Source organism: Capra hircus, chromosome 1, assembly GCF_001704415.2.
Source record: "Capra hircus breed San Clemente chromosome 1, ASM170441v1, whole genome shotgun sequence".
Taxonomy (NCBI): Eukaryota; Metazoa; Chordata; class Mammalia; order Artiodactyla; family Bovidae; genus Capra; species Capra hircus.
In genome coordinates, this window is record NC_030808.1 from 45,115,821 (window position 1) to 45,130,579 (window position 14,759).

At 38.3% G+C, this 14,759-nt stretch overlaps 1 protein-coding gene across 10 annotated transcripts in view; it reads right to left on the reverse strand.

The window, feature by feature from the left end:
* The window catches only part of ABI3BP (ABI family member 3 binding protein), a 291,620-nt gene that overhangs the window by 175,422 nt on the left and 101,439 nt on the right, over window positions 1–14,759 (reverse strand). For all 10 annotated transcript variants that reach the window (XM_013974409.2, XM_013973792.2, XM_013974524.2 and 7 more), the window contains exons 3-4: window positions 6,063–6,131; window positions 2,844–2,976 (exon numbers count right to left, since the gene is read on the reverse strand). In XM_013974409.2, the coding sequence (XP_013829863.2) occupies window positions 2,844–2,976; window positions 6,063–6,131 (202 nt within the window). The remainder of the gene's footprint in view (window positions 1–2,843; window positions 2,977–6,062; window positions 6,132–14,759) is intronic.

Genomic DNA, 14,759 nt, shown 5'->3' on the forward strand with positions numbered 1-14,759 from the left:
CATGACAACATGTGTCAATTAGAATCAATCATCGGATAAGTTGTTTTGTGGAGGGGTCAGGAGAACCAAGTGAAATTGAAGATAGGGAGGCTTGAGAACAGGGAGGAAATCATATCAAATCTTGCTCTAGGAATTGGCAATTTCTTGAACCTCATGGATTTACCAAGCAAGTTAAATAACCATTAAAATCAGCTATGTTTTGTTATAAGAGTATCAAATATTTCTCCCCTTCTTCCTTTCTTCTTGCTCAATCCTCCCCTTTTTTCCTTCTTTCTTAATAAGAGACTAAAAAAAAGGAAAAGGAAAAAGAAACTGACCCCCAGATATTTGTTTTCTCAACATTAGCACCCTGCACCAACTCATTAGAAACCAAAGTTACCGCAAGCAAGTAAGTTCTTTTAGGAGTCCGTTTCCAAACAAGTTAAGTTTCAAGTTTAGCAGTGGGTGAAATAGGAATATTTCAGATTCTTAGAAACAGTTCAAAATTATTTTTCAAAAACTTTAGCTTTGGCATTATCTTCTACATGCTTTTTTCAAAGAACTTCTTCCTTCAGAACTATGGGCATGTGAAAGAAAATTTGTATCTTTCTTAGTTTAGATTCCCTAATCAAAGGCATATGAAAGGCAGTTTTGGGAACTTAAACATTTTAAAGCTCTTTATTTTCTGTCCAATTTAGACAAATGAAAAGAAATAAAGCAATACAAAAAATAGGCATTTGGCCAAAAAGTATATTAAAAAGTTTTCAATATATTTAATACAAGGGAAAAATACATATTAAAATGGTAATGAGATAACTACACTGCTGCTGCTGCTGCTGCTAAGCCGCTTCAGTCGTGTCCGACTCTGTGCGACCCCATAGACGGCAGCCCACCAGGCTCTCCCGTCCCTGGGATTCTCCAGGCAAGAACACTGGAGTGGGTTGCCATTTCCTTCTCCAATGCATGAAAGTGAAAATAGAAAGTGAAGTCGCTCAGTCGTGTCCGACTCTTTGCGACCCCATGAACTGCAGCCTACCAGGCTCCTTTGTCTGTGGGATTTTCCAGGCAAGAGTACTGGAGTGGGCTGCCATCGCCTTCTCCAATAACTACACTAGGACCTAAATTGAAAAATGTTGGCAGCATGGAATGCTGGTGAGGATGTGGCACAACCAGAACTCTCATACACTGCCTGTGGGAAGTTAAACGGAAAATTAGGCCAAAAAAATGCACATCTTCCCTGTGACATAGCGATTCTACTTTTAGGTGTTTATCTAGTGTTAGTTAGTGTAGTGTTAGTCTCTTAGTCACATCCGACTCTGCGACCCCATGGGTAACCCACCAGGCTCCTCCGTCCATGGGATTCTTCAGGCAAAAGTACTGGAGTGGGTTGCCATTTCCTTCTCCAGAGGTATTTATCTAAGATAAATTAAAAGGTATGTCTACAAGAATCTTATACAAAAATGTTTATAAAATTTATCTTCAAAATAACCAAAAACAAGACACAATTCAGGTGTCTACCAGCAAGAAAAATGGATCAAAAAATTCTGAAATACTCACATAATGGAATAATACTCAGAAACAAAAAAGGAATGAACTATCGTTACAATGTCATGAATGAATCTCAAAAAACATGCTGAATAAATAGGATAGACACAGAAAGAGAACATACTTATGATTTTGTCTACATGGAATTTTAGAGCAGACCAACTCTCTAGCACTTTCTAGGGTGATGAAAGAAAAATTTTTAATGGATTATACAGTCCAAGTTACACACTTTCTGTAACTGACTAAACTGTACATGTAAGATCTGTGCATTTTACTGGGTTTAAATTATATTTTAATAATGAAGTCTTTTATTTTAAAGAAGGGATGAAACAATTTTTAAAAATCTTAAAGTCACTTTGAGTATTTAAAATAAAACACCTTTTAAAATAAATGTTCCTTTTGGTTGAAGCTTGAAAATTTTGATTGTCAGATGCAAAGTTTTGACTTTCAAAGCTACTGTAGTGAATATTTATGACAAGCAAATATCACCTTATACCCAATTTAGAATCATGGTTCAGCATTTAGTACAGTGACAACTATAGACAACGCCAACTCTATGTGTTGGATGGATAAATGGCAGTGATTTTAAAATAAACAAGTTTTTCTTACTTTGTTCTACCAAAGAAGATGGTGGCTTCATTTCCAAAGGTGCTTTTCCTTGACCTACATTTCTCCACGTGTCCCTCTCCCCAATTTTCTAAGCCAGTGATCCCTAAGCTTAGGTGGGGACCAGAATCTCCTGGAGGGCTTGTTAAAACACAAATTACTTGGCCCCACCCTTGAAGTTTCTGATTCAGTAAGTCTGGAGATCTGAGAATTTCCATTTTTGTTAAGTTCCCAAATGATGCTGGTGCTGATGCTGCTTGGTTTAGGGACCAAAGTGAGAGAACTAGTGTTTTTAGCACTTCATCAATTGGCAGAATGAAGATTCATCTTTTTCAAATCAAGGATCAAATGTTGCAACTTTTAACGGTCTCTCCCAATTGCTTTCAACCTTATCCTCTGAGTTTTTATTATACTTATCACTGATAACCCCACTTATTATTTGGCTTATTTTGCCTTCTGTTTTTTTCTTTGGAAAGAAAAAAGTATGTGCATGTGTTTTCCATTCAGGTAGATGGTAATTCCTGAAGGGTAGGGGCTCTGATGAGTGTGTCTTCATTCTCCTCAAACCAAGAACAGACTCTTCAGCAAATAGCTGATGTGCAGATACTGATGCCCCTGATATTTACACATCCTTCTAAAGCATGTGCAGACACTGTTGAGAATAAGTGTCAATTTTCAGATGAAAAATAAAATTTTCCATAATGGTGAATTACCTGTCATTGGGACACTGACTTGGCAATGTCCAATCATGGTGGGGGTTGATGAGGAAGCCCCAGGACAGGAAGACTGAGCTTGGTGACAGAGTGCCAACCACCAGCTGGAGAGGTTTGCGAGGTCGTTTTTTACCTACAAAGGGAACAGACAGGTTAGTTCTTGTAACATTTAGCATATTTTCATGATTTGGGTAAAATATACAAAGATAATTTAGCAAGATGATGAAGAATGTGAAAGCATCAAGTGCCTTTTCTTTTCATACAGTGCACAAATATTAATAATGCTTTGCCCATGAATTTAAGCAAGAATCAAATGAAATACCCTTTTGAGATTTACATGTATGTGTCTATGCATATAAACTATATCCATTCCTAGTTTTTATTTTCTTGTGGGTCAAGGATGAACATGGAGGCCTTGGCTATTACCAGTGAAATAAACAAACACACACACATAGACATATAGGTATATATACACTTACTTTTCTTTTACAGACAAGATAAAATGTTATGCTTATTTTTAACCTGAAACTGTGAATTTGTTTCACACTTAGAAACAACTTAGGTTGAAGTCTCTCTCTCTCTCTCTCTCTCTCTCTCTCTATATATATATATATATATATATATATATTTTTTTTTTTTTTAACTATTTGGAAGTGTAAAATCTCTTGCCAGAGCATTTCAATGACCTCTCTCTCTTTTTTTTTCTTTTTTTTACAGTAAGTATTGAAACAGAAAAAGTATACACATTCTTAATATTGCTGGAAGAGTAGGAATAATATAAGTAGTTATTCCAACAAGACTAATTAGATTTGGGCAATGCCAAGTGTGATTCTGATAAGCAACTCTAGATTCTTTTCAAGTATACATGAGGGGCAGATTATTCGCTTTTTCAAAAATATTTGAAACTTTAGGAACACGAGGACAGTGAAAAGGAGGAGTGCCTATTACTTCTGCTAGGTTTCAGTTGTATTAATTGTTATTCTGGCAGAAAAGCCCTCTGAGACCAGAATATACATAATCTAGTGGTGGTAAGTTACTTCGTTATGACATAGATGAATTTTTTAAAGATATCGTAAATAATTTTCAAGGAGGATTATTATTTAGTTGGTTGCAAACATGCAATTATACTTCTCTATAAATTTTTCCAGTTTACCTGTAATAGTACCTTATCTGACTATGATTCAAAGGGTTCAGGTCTGGTCCCCAAAGAGGGCAGGTTAGAATCTGATATAATGTGATTCTGACAAGTTGTTTTTTCTATCCCTGAGTTGATTTTCACTCATGTAATATAATTGTCTCATTTTATAGATGAAAAAGAAGGTCTTGAATAATTTCAAGGTTGTCCAAGGTCACAATGAAAGCACGCTTAAGACTCAAATCCAAGTCTCCTGCATTGTAATCTAGTTTTCTTTTTATTACATCACTAGTTTAGCTCACAATGTATGAAAGCAATGCCATTTAGAAAAACTACATTTTTCTTTCCTCAAGGAATCTAAAGTTTATATGACTAAGTTCACTGTTGGATCTTCAATTTTGCTTACTTAATCATTTTTAAATTATGTGGCAGATACAAATATAAAATGAATGGAAGCTAATCCATTACTCATTACATCACTCTTCAATGCAGATTACAAAAACAAAAATTATATCCGTTGCCTGAAAGGAAAGGTGGGGTATTATAGCCTGATCAGGATGACACTATTTCCTGAGTTGGTCATCACACAGTGAAAAATAATCTAAGGCCGGTGTCACAGAAGCCCACAGATGAAATGAAGTTATAAACTGCCATTAAGGTATAATCACTCTCTTGACTTTTCTTACTTATTTTTGCATATTTGTTTTATAACCATACTAAGAAAAAGTTCAGTGACTATGAAGCCAGAATCGCATAGAACCATACTCATGCTTCCTGACTTTATTGTTAAATATTTTGAAATACAGTCTTCAAATACTGGAGGACTTTTCTTTGCAAGTGTATGGAAAGCTTCTTAGACAATGATCACTAGTAAGTTTTAAGTACTGATTGAAATTTCCCTTGTGCTTGGGATATTATAAGAGGTCAAGTAAAAGGATCTGTAGTTCTCAAAATAATTAACCATTTATTGCTTCTCTTTAAAAAAAAAAGAAAAAGAGGAAACCAACAGAAGCTTCGAGGGGAGAGGATTGCAGCAACCAGTTTTTGGTAATCAGGCATGGGTAATACACTGAGGAGACAGAATACATAGCTGCCAAGGGCCCATTTGCTCAGTATCTGTATATTCTCCCAATGCTTCTTATCCCTTTGAGAAAGATCTTTCTTTCTGTGTGGCACCCAGTGTACCATAAAAGGCAAATATGATTAGGGAATAATTATTTTGAGAACAGTTCACATTAGAACATGAAAAAGAAAAGCACCATGATCAACTCTATCTACAGACTAGGGAGCTGTGACATAAGATATTAAAAGCATTTTCACAGCTTTATTAGTCCTTCCTAACAGCAAGGGCTTGCTTATTTGATCTGAGAAGAAATTTTAGCAGTGAAATTGGGACAACGTCTTCCTTAGTCGTATAAAAATATTTCTACTTTTTTATACACATGGTATCTAGTTGCCTGTTTCACATCTCCCTAGCCCTGGGAAGATGGGTGTCACACTGCTATTTTATGAAAGAAGTCTAGTTTTCTGTGTCTGACTAAATTTGGTTTGGAGGCATAAATAAAATCCAAGTCCCAACTCATTTAACACACATGTAAATGAGTTATGCTTTTGAAATGTCAAGTTTCCTTCAGCAAAGTTTAGATCTCACATTTTGCCCTAAAAATCTGAAAGACACAAGAGCAGGCTTTAGTTCACACATTGCAACATAGAGGGAGTCAACAGGAGCTAAACTCTAAATAAGCACTTACTCTGGGCCAGGCCTGTCCTACGTAGCTGTGAACTCATCTCATCCTCACCCAGACCCTACCATGCAGCAGAACAGGGGCATAGAGAGGTTCAATAATTTGCCTCAACCCTCTGCTGTTTGTATGTGGTGGGGTGGATAAGACCCAAGGAGCCTCTCCCAACCAGGCTATGTTACTTCCCAAGCAGGGTTATCTGTTTTCAGGGGACTGCTGGGCATCATACGTCTTCTAACCTACCTTCCTGAGGCATCCCCAAGACACGTGGTCTCCATGGGTAGAAAAAAGATGCAAAGGCATGGTTTAAAGTTAGCAATAATAATGAATCAACAAAAATACCTGAGCATGACTTCTTTTGACTGGGGGGAGGAGCAGGCCGAACGACGATCAGATATTTAGGCTCAGCATCTGGAAATGGTAACATCGTTTATCAGTAAGATTCTTTGTGAACAAGCAGCCTTCATGACAGCACACCCATTCCTGACTCAGTGTTCCCCAGCCTTAGTCACTGTAACCACAGAACCAGCGGGTGAGCGGGCTCAGGCATTCGGAAAGTTCATACTTCTTGCGATGGTTCAGGCCACTAAGTTTTTAAAGTGAAAATTAAATCCAGATTTTCAAAACCTCATGGACAGGAACAGGGGAGAAGTCTTAAAAGAATCATGCTAGGGACACAGATTTCATGCCACATTTTTGATAGTCCTTTTCTCTGCAAAGATCTTTTTTTTCTTTTTAATCAGATCATGTCTCATCTGTAATTCTACTCCTCACAGAGGATCAGAATGGTGCTTCAAAATCAGAGAAGGAAAATCATACTTGCACAGGACACACAAGTCTCAACCGTTGACTGATTTGAAACTGCTCATTTCCTGGATATCTGAATATTCTCCATAATATCCTACGTATTTTTTAATCTTGTTTGCATAATTTTTCAACCTGTTATCACATCTAATCATTTTCCTGAAAAATTTTAAAACAAAATCACAATTTAAGTTGGTATAATTTCCACATAAATATACTGATGGAAAATAGAGAATCTCTTTAAAATATTTAGGTTTTGTTGTAGGAAATTTGTGGGCTGGTATCTTGATAATTTTAGGTTACACAGGTGTATTTGTTGAAACTTATTGAACAGTAACAAAAGGGTCCTACCAGATAGTACACAGGAACAATATCCTATGATAAACCATATGGAAAAGAATATGAAAAAGAATATATATGTATAATTGAGTCACTTTACTGTATAGCAGAAATTAAACACAACATTGTAAACCAACTACATTTGAACAATTTTTTTTAAACACTGAAAAATGTGGACAGTAAAAAAATTGGGTTTGAAGTAAAATGATATTTCGACTATAAATAAGTGCTAACTCAATCAAGGGCTGAAAATTTATCAAATAATTTTTTAAATTAATGTTTCCAAGATGAATGGTTGGTGTATACAGTGTATGCATAAGCCAAATACACTTCAGGCATTAAAAATATAGCATTTATTAAGCAGCTCTATTGGATTAATTGATTGATTGATGGGTATTATCTACAATAGTTCTTCAGTAACTTTGGATCCTGGAACTCATTCTACACTGAACTTCATCTGGATGCTATCGTCAATCACAGTTCATTCCTACTTGCTCAGACAGAGCTCACGTCTTTGTTTGTTTTCACTCAAATATCTCCTTCTCCATGTGTTTGGAACAGAGACCTTCTCTGCCCAAGGCTTTAATGGGACTGACCTCATTTTCAGCCAGAGACAACCTGGCATTCAATCACATTCAATAACTCAAGCCTTTGTCTTTTTCCTGGACGTCTCACATGGTTCTATTTGCTATAACCTGCTGCAGTAATTACCACTGCAAATAGGTTAACCAGATAACCTCTTGAACTGACCTCAGAGCTTTGCTCATCGATCACATTGGTGCCTAAAGACTGCCACACAGATAAACGAGCATTCACAGATAGAGCAGGGTTTCAGAATCTCATGTGTTTGAAAGCATATCTTGCTTAGTGGAACTTATATAAAGAAAGTTCAACCTAAGTCAAGGTTTCTAGTAGGAATATAAAAACCATTTCCTGATTTTTATTTGTGACATACAGCAATATAAGTGGTCTTCCCAGGCCCACTGCCAAATGGGAACCACCACGGCCAAAAAGAACCCACCTGCCAATGCAGAAGACATAAGAGATGTGGGTTTGATCCCTGGGTCAGGAAGATCCCCTGGAGGAAGGCATGGCAACCTACTCCAGTATTCTTGCCTGGAGAATCCCATGAACAGAGGAGCCTGGCAGGCTAAGGTCCATAGTGCACAATATGAGTATTAAGAAACTACTGAGTATTGAGTACTTTCTAGGTGCTGGTTATATTCACAATTTAATTACTCCTCATGGCAATGCTACCTGAACAAGTACCATTCTCATCCCAGTTTGTAGATGAGGTCACTGGGGCTGGGTCAGCCTCATGGGCAACATGTACAGCCACATAGGGAACCAAGCTCAGAAGGGTCCCTTGCTTGGTTTAAAATCCTGTTTTCACCATCTTGACATTCTTAGTACTTTTATCTTTGAATTCATTTTTCTTAAGTCGTCCAATGAGGATAATAGTGAGCAGAGAAGACAAACAATAATGCCTGTCTGCACTTCTTTCCATCCACACAGAGCATTCTAGGTGACCATTAGCATTCCAAAGGGCCCATGACATGTGGGAGTCCATTGAGAGTCAAAGGCCAAATAAGGTTACAACTATGACTCAGTAAGGGACTGTGGAAGGGACACTCACAGCCTTGTGAGGTTACCCTGTCCATTTGAACCAGAACTTGCTTCAAATGCAGAAAGAAGGGAACGACATTTTAAGAACAAAAATGACCAAAGAATCCCATTATGTGCTTACTTATTCATGTTCCTTTCCTGTATGAACCAGCCACTGACAATGAAAGTTAGAAGACAGAGGGAAAGGAAAAGCTAGAGAAACCTCTGCTTCCTCTTCTTCTCAGTTCTCCTTCACTCAGCAGTAAGTGGAAAGCAGAGAGTATTAGTAAAATGCTCATGTGTCAAAAGTTGAGCTCTGTGCATTTCCACTAGTGTGGCAAGAATAAGTGCACATGTATACAGGAATTACAAAATGCATATTGTGTCACTTCAGTGATTCTGCTTGGGAGCTAAAGGTTCTCACATGTGTGCATGCTAGGTCACTTGAGTCATGGCTGACTCTTTGCAACCCCATGGACTATAGCCTGCCAGGCTCCTCTGTTCATGGGATTCTCCAGGCAAGAATATTGGAGTGGGTTGCCATGCCCTCCTCCAGGGGACCTTCCTGACCCAGGGATTGAACTCGTGTCTCATGACTTTTGCACTGGCAGACAGGTTCCTTACCACTAATACCACCTGGGAAGCCTAAAGGCTCTTACATCTGCCTTTAAAACTAGCTTTGCATGATATAAAGAAAGGCCAATAATTTAAACTCTTAATTTTTCTTGACTTAAATGACCTGAAGTAGCAAATAAAATAGCATCATAACAAGTAGAGAGAGAAACTGGAAGAAAGGAAAAAAACTTTATATTTTAGTACCTTTAATGATATTTTTTTTCCTGATTTTTGAACCATGGCCCCTGTGTTTTTATTTTGTACTTGGCCCAGCAAATTATGTAGCTCTCTTAATCTTGTCCACAAAATGTCCTTTTAATAAGTCTCTGAAATCACTTCTAGGAAAAAAAAAAAAGCTAAATCCTATTTTTCTTTAATTGTTCTCAATGTGACAGAGTCTGTTAGAGTTAGCCTTTAATTTCCTTCCTTGCTACATGTTAGTTCAACTATGCCTCGGTCATTTTAAAAAAAGATCTAAAATACTAGAAAAACAACATGCAGAGAAGCCATATGGTTACATGAGCAATTTAAAAGTAATTTTGGTTATGATCAGTCATTCTGCATAAAGCATAGGCTGTCACAGCCAGTTACAAATTAGAACAGATGTGGGGACTTGGATGCATAGGCTGGCTCTCACTGCTCATAAGAAACTTCCAAATCCATGTATTTCAGCAGTCTTTGCAATCAGTTGGGAACACAGACATGGAAAAACAGAACAACTGGAAAACAAGATTTCTATTTCTATTCCTCACTATGAAGTTCTTTGTGGATCTGCAGCAGTCTGGAAATACATACACTGTACCCTGATCAGAAAATTTGGCAACACATGCCCCAAGTCAACTACTTCCTTATTTAGAGAATACACATTATTAAGAAATTTTAATTTGTATAGAATGCAGTTAACTTGACAAACGTTCCATTCCTAATGATTTTTAAGCCTATACCATGCTGCAGACTAATTAAATCTAATTTGTTTCATATTTTGAATGCCTTGTGGTAGAGGATAAGGACAGCTTCCTGCTTAAGGAAATCTATTATTGAAATCTTTTATAAAGTCCTAGATTTTTTGGTAATGCAAATACCCCTTCCATAATCACTCTACTTAAAACATCCTAATTCTCACATTTTTATTTAGGGACATCTGCACTGCAAGCCACACTGCTTTAGAATGCTGTTGTGGTAAGTTTTTCCCTGCCATGCAAGTTTCCACAGAAGGAACATAAAATAAACCGGGATGATCCTAAAGGAAATCAGGTAATGGACCTGAACAAAAGTGTATTTACCCCTGCCTCTTTTTTGGTAAACAATTCGGTTTCATGACAAACTAAATTTTTGAGCATAACAGCATGGACCCTAGAGCCTTCAATCAAATCCTGCTCAGCTAGTTGCTAGCACAAGGAAAAATATTTAACATCAGTGCACCCAGTTCATCATGTGCAAAATGGGAAAAATCACAGTACCTGGGCTCATAAAGTTTTTAGTTATGTTTATGCACACAAAGTCCTAATTTAATGTTAGCTTTTATGATGATGGTGGGCTTTCCAGGTGGCTCAGTGGCAAAGAATCTGCCTGCCAATGCAGGAGACACAGGTTCGACCCCTGGTCTGGGACGATCCCCTGGAGAAGGAAATGGCAACCATTCCAGTATTCTTGCCTGGAAAATTCCATGGTCAGAGAAGCCTGGCGTGCTATAGTCCATGGGGTCACAAAAGAGTCAGACAAGACTTAGCGACTAAACAAAAACAAATCATGATGATGATTTCTTAAAAGGTGAATTTTGTGTCCAAAGAGTTCTGAGAACATATTTTAAAAGCAAGAAGTTCAAAGCTAAGTTTGTAAAACAAGGAAAAGTTTTAAAATGCAAAAATTTCACCAAAAATATGACTACACACTATCCTGGCAAAGATTCTCTTGCTCGACTAAACTCTAATCAGACTCTTGTGAGCTCTTGCTCAACTAGGCTCTGACTTTTGGGCTTCTGTGTTCATTTCTACATTGTCCAATTTGAGCAGGAATCCTGAGATAGTTTAGCCAGAATGCCCCATCTTCCATGGCTGATCACACTTGGTATCCAAATTCCTCATCCTCCACCATCTTATAGATGATATCTGGGCACCCTGGCCTGCCTTCATCAAGAACCCTGGTAGGTCAGTTGAGCCAGAATCCTTCCTGACTGCTCATGCTTCCTTTTAGTAATTTTCCATCCATTTCCTCCCACTCTGCTTAGTAGCTACAATGTGTACGCGCTGTTACTTCAGTTGCGTCTGACCCTTTGTGATCCCATAGACTGTAGTCCACCAGGTTCCTTCTGTCCATGGGATTTTTCAGGCAATAATACTGGAGGGAATTGCCATGCCCTCCTCCAGGGGATCTTCCTGACCCAGGGATAGAATCTAGGTCTCTTTACATCTTCTGCATTGGCAGGCAGGTTCTTTATCACTAGTCCCACCCAGGAAGCTCTGTAGCTAGAATTCCTATGCTGACCTTGTTATATTCGGAGTTGAGCCCAACCTCTCTCCCTCACTACAAGACCCCACTGTGGTGGTCCCTACAGCTATCATGAGAGCCCCCTCCCCTGTCAATAAAGTCTTCCTTAACATCTTTAACAAGTGTCATTGAATAGTTTTTCTTTAACAATACTTGCTCACAAATACTAATGCAAAAAAATCCTATAAAATATGTTGACAAGCTGAAGCTGGCAGCATATAATTCGATAATACGTGACAGCCAAGTGTAGTTTATTCCAAGAATGTAATGGAAAGAGAAAAAAAGCATCAATTTCCATAAGTGCTGAAAAGACATTTGACAAAAGTTGACATCAATTCTTGATTAATATGGATTCAATGGAATACCTCTTCAATATGATAAAATATATCATCATAAAGTATCTGAACTACTTTTTTTTAAATACGCAGGACCCCAAACATACATTTCTGTTGATTAACTCTCCTGAGCCTTATCAGAACAGTCAACCCTCATTATTGTCCCTTTTATTACTAAATATTTTTAAGTATTACACCATGATTTTATTTTTATAACCTGCTTCAGTAGTTTTACTCAATACCTGAGACATGGATTAGGAAAATAAACAAAGAATGATGTAACCAACTATATTTCATGTTCTTTCACTCCAGTGACGTAGGAATATATAAAATGAGCCAGTGGATTAGAAGGATTACTGGCACATTTACATCTAAAACCAACCTTACAAGAATTGTGAGTTAGAACAAACTTGCTCATGAAGACCCCAGACACAAACTTCTATGTCCATGTCCCACTTCAAGATGTCTTTAGCAAATGTGCTTGTCCTCATCAATCTTATTTTCATTTGTTCTTAAAGAGGATCACAAAGCAACTATTTACAACTTAGCATGAGTGAATTCATATTAACACAGTACCCCCACTCATGACCTGTTCTAACTATATAAAAGACACGTGTGTGTCCTCTACTAAATATACACAGGGCGTCAACAACCAATGGGGGAATCTTTCAGCCCAATGCCCTTACTAACTCCTTTCCTGTCCCTGAAATCATAAGGCACAGAGAGCCACCTTCTCTCTAAGCTAGTGGCAGCTGGCTGACGAGCATCTGTGAGAGTCCTGATCCATGGAGGGCAAGCAGGCTTTACTCTGGCAGGAGAGGCCCAGGACCATGCTGCTGTCACCAATGTGCTTTAAAGATCTGGGTCCCTTGGGAACCACTGAGGAAAGGTAGACATCATCTCAGGCATTCTTCAAGGCCCAGAGAGAAGTTTCAAGATCAATGTGAATTTCCAAGTAACTCTGAGGCTGTTTAGAGACAGTCCATAAACACCTTTCATCAGTAACTAAATTTTTGATTAGCAAATCAGAGAGAGGCAGATTGTTTCTAATGCGGTTTGGAGGTGTAAAAAGAACACCAAGGCTTAATCCTCATTTCATCCCCAGAGATGGGGAGAGACAACTTCCTCTGCATCCCCAGTGGAGGCCGAAATCTTCTCTTGCTCCCCTGAGGGAGATGGAGTCTTAGGAATGCTTCTGCCTGGAGAATGAGACCCTTGAACTGCTGCCCTGGAAACCCACCAAGGAGTATCCGAGGCACTGAGCCAGAGGCCTGTTCACAGAGGGGTCTCCTCTGGGCAGCTGTGCCCACCCATGTGGGGGTTTTGGCCTGCAGATGCCTGACATGCCAGTGGGAGAGCAGCCCCCGCAGGGCTTACTACAGGCGAGGTGGCCATGAATGGAATGAAGCCACGTGGCATGTGGGTGATGGATAGGCCACCAGTGGGACTATACTAGCTCCTTGGGATTCTGAAACCTGTGGGAGCAGCAATAGAGTCCTGAGGAAAATATATTCCATTTCTTCCTAACCTAGCAAGTGGGAGTTGACTGGTTTAAATTTGACTTGGAGATGGTATCTGAACCCCAAATGGCAATTTGACCAAATTCAATATACAACAGTTTTTGTAGGCATATTATAAGTTCAGAATACTGTATTTCATTCGTTCTAAGACATAATCCTCTCCTCCACTCCTCTGCTTTTAAAATCTCTCAAATGCATTATACAGTCAGTGGCATGGGACATTGACCAGGGACAGTTGGGTCCTTGCTGTCACTGCCTGACACCTTGCAGGAAAGTCAAGAAAGTAACAACTTCCCAAATGGCAGAAGAGGGTCAGTAATTCATAAGGAAAGCCAGGGGAGCAGTGTTCACAAAGCACAATCTTATCACTATTGATGCTGGCATGGAGTCCTGTAGTGGAAAAACAAAGCTACAGATAACTCTGAGTTGAAGGGTGAGGCAGAAGAGTTGGACTCCCAAGGTGAAGAAAATTTAGCAGGAATTTAACTTTTCTCTTACTTATTTTCCTTTTAATTTTTTTTTTTTTAATAATAGATCTTTCTCCCCCAAGACCCAGTCTAAACATGAGAAAAAACATTAGACGAAACTAAATTGAAAGATTCTACAAAACACCTAACCACAACTCCTCCAAACCATTAAGGTCATCAAAGCCAAGGAAAGCCTGGGAGACTGAGCCTATGGGAGACTTGACTTGACGTAGTGTGATATCCTGCATGGGACCTTGGAACGGAGCAAGGTCTTTGGTTGAAACAAAGGAGATCAGATCATGGGCGGACTTACGCTAACAACGTATCAATATTGGTTGATTAGTTGTGACAAATACACCATACTAATACAATATGTGAAGAATAGGAGAAATTGGATGTCAAGTACACAGAAATTCTATTACATTTGTAACTTTTCTTTAAAGCTATTCTCACAAAGGATTTTTTAAAAAACAAAATCATCTCTTTTTACAAAAAGTAAATCATGCAACCTTTATGTATCCTGGTAAAAGGAAGCTCCTTCACAAGCCTCAAGGGATGCAAAAGAATGTCATTAATCAGCTGCTTCATTCTTTATTAAATTTATATAAAATAGTGCTATCATTTATGGTTAAAAGTAACTTAGAATTTGATGAAACAAAGTAACTATTTTATATGAAATCAATGTGGCACATCCTAAGACTCCTATTAAGAATAACATCATCCACAAAACCTGGAAAAAAAAATCTACAGTCATGGAACTCTCCATAAAGAAATATTATCAGTTTTTCTCCACATCTGCAAGCGTCTACATGCCACACTTAGCTGTAATCTGACCTGGGTGGGTACAACCTAAATTTAAGTATTCCC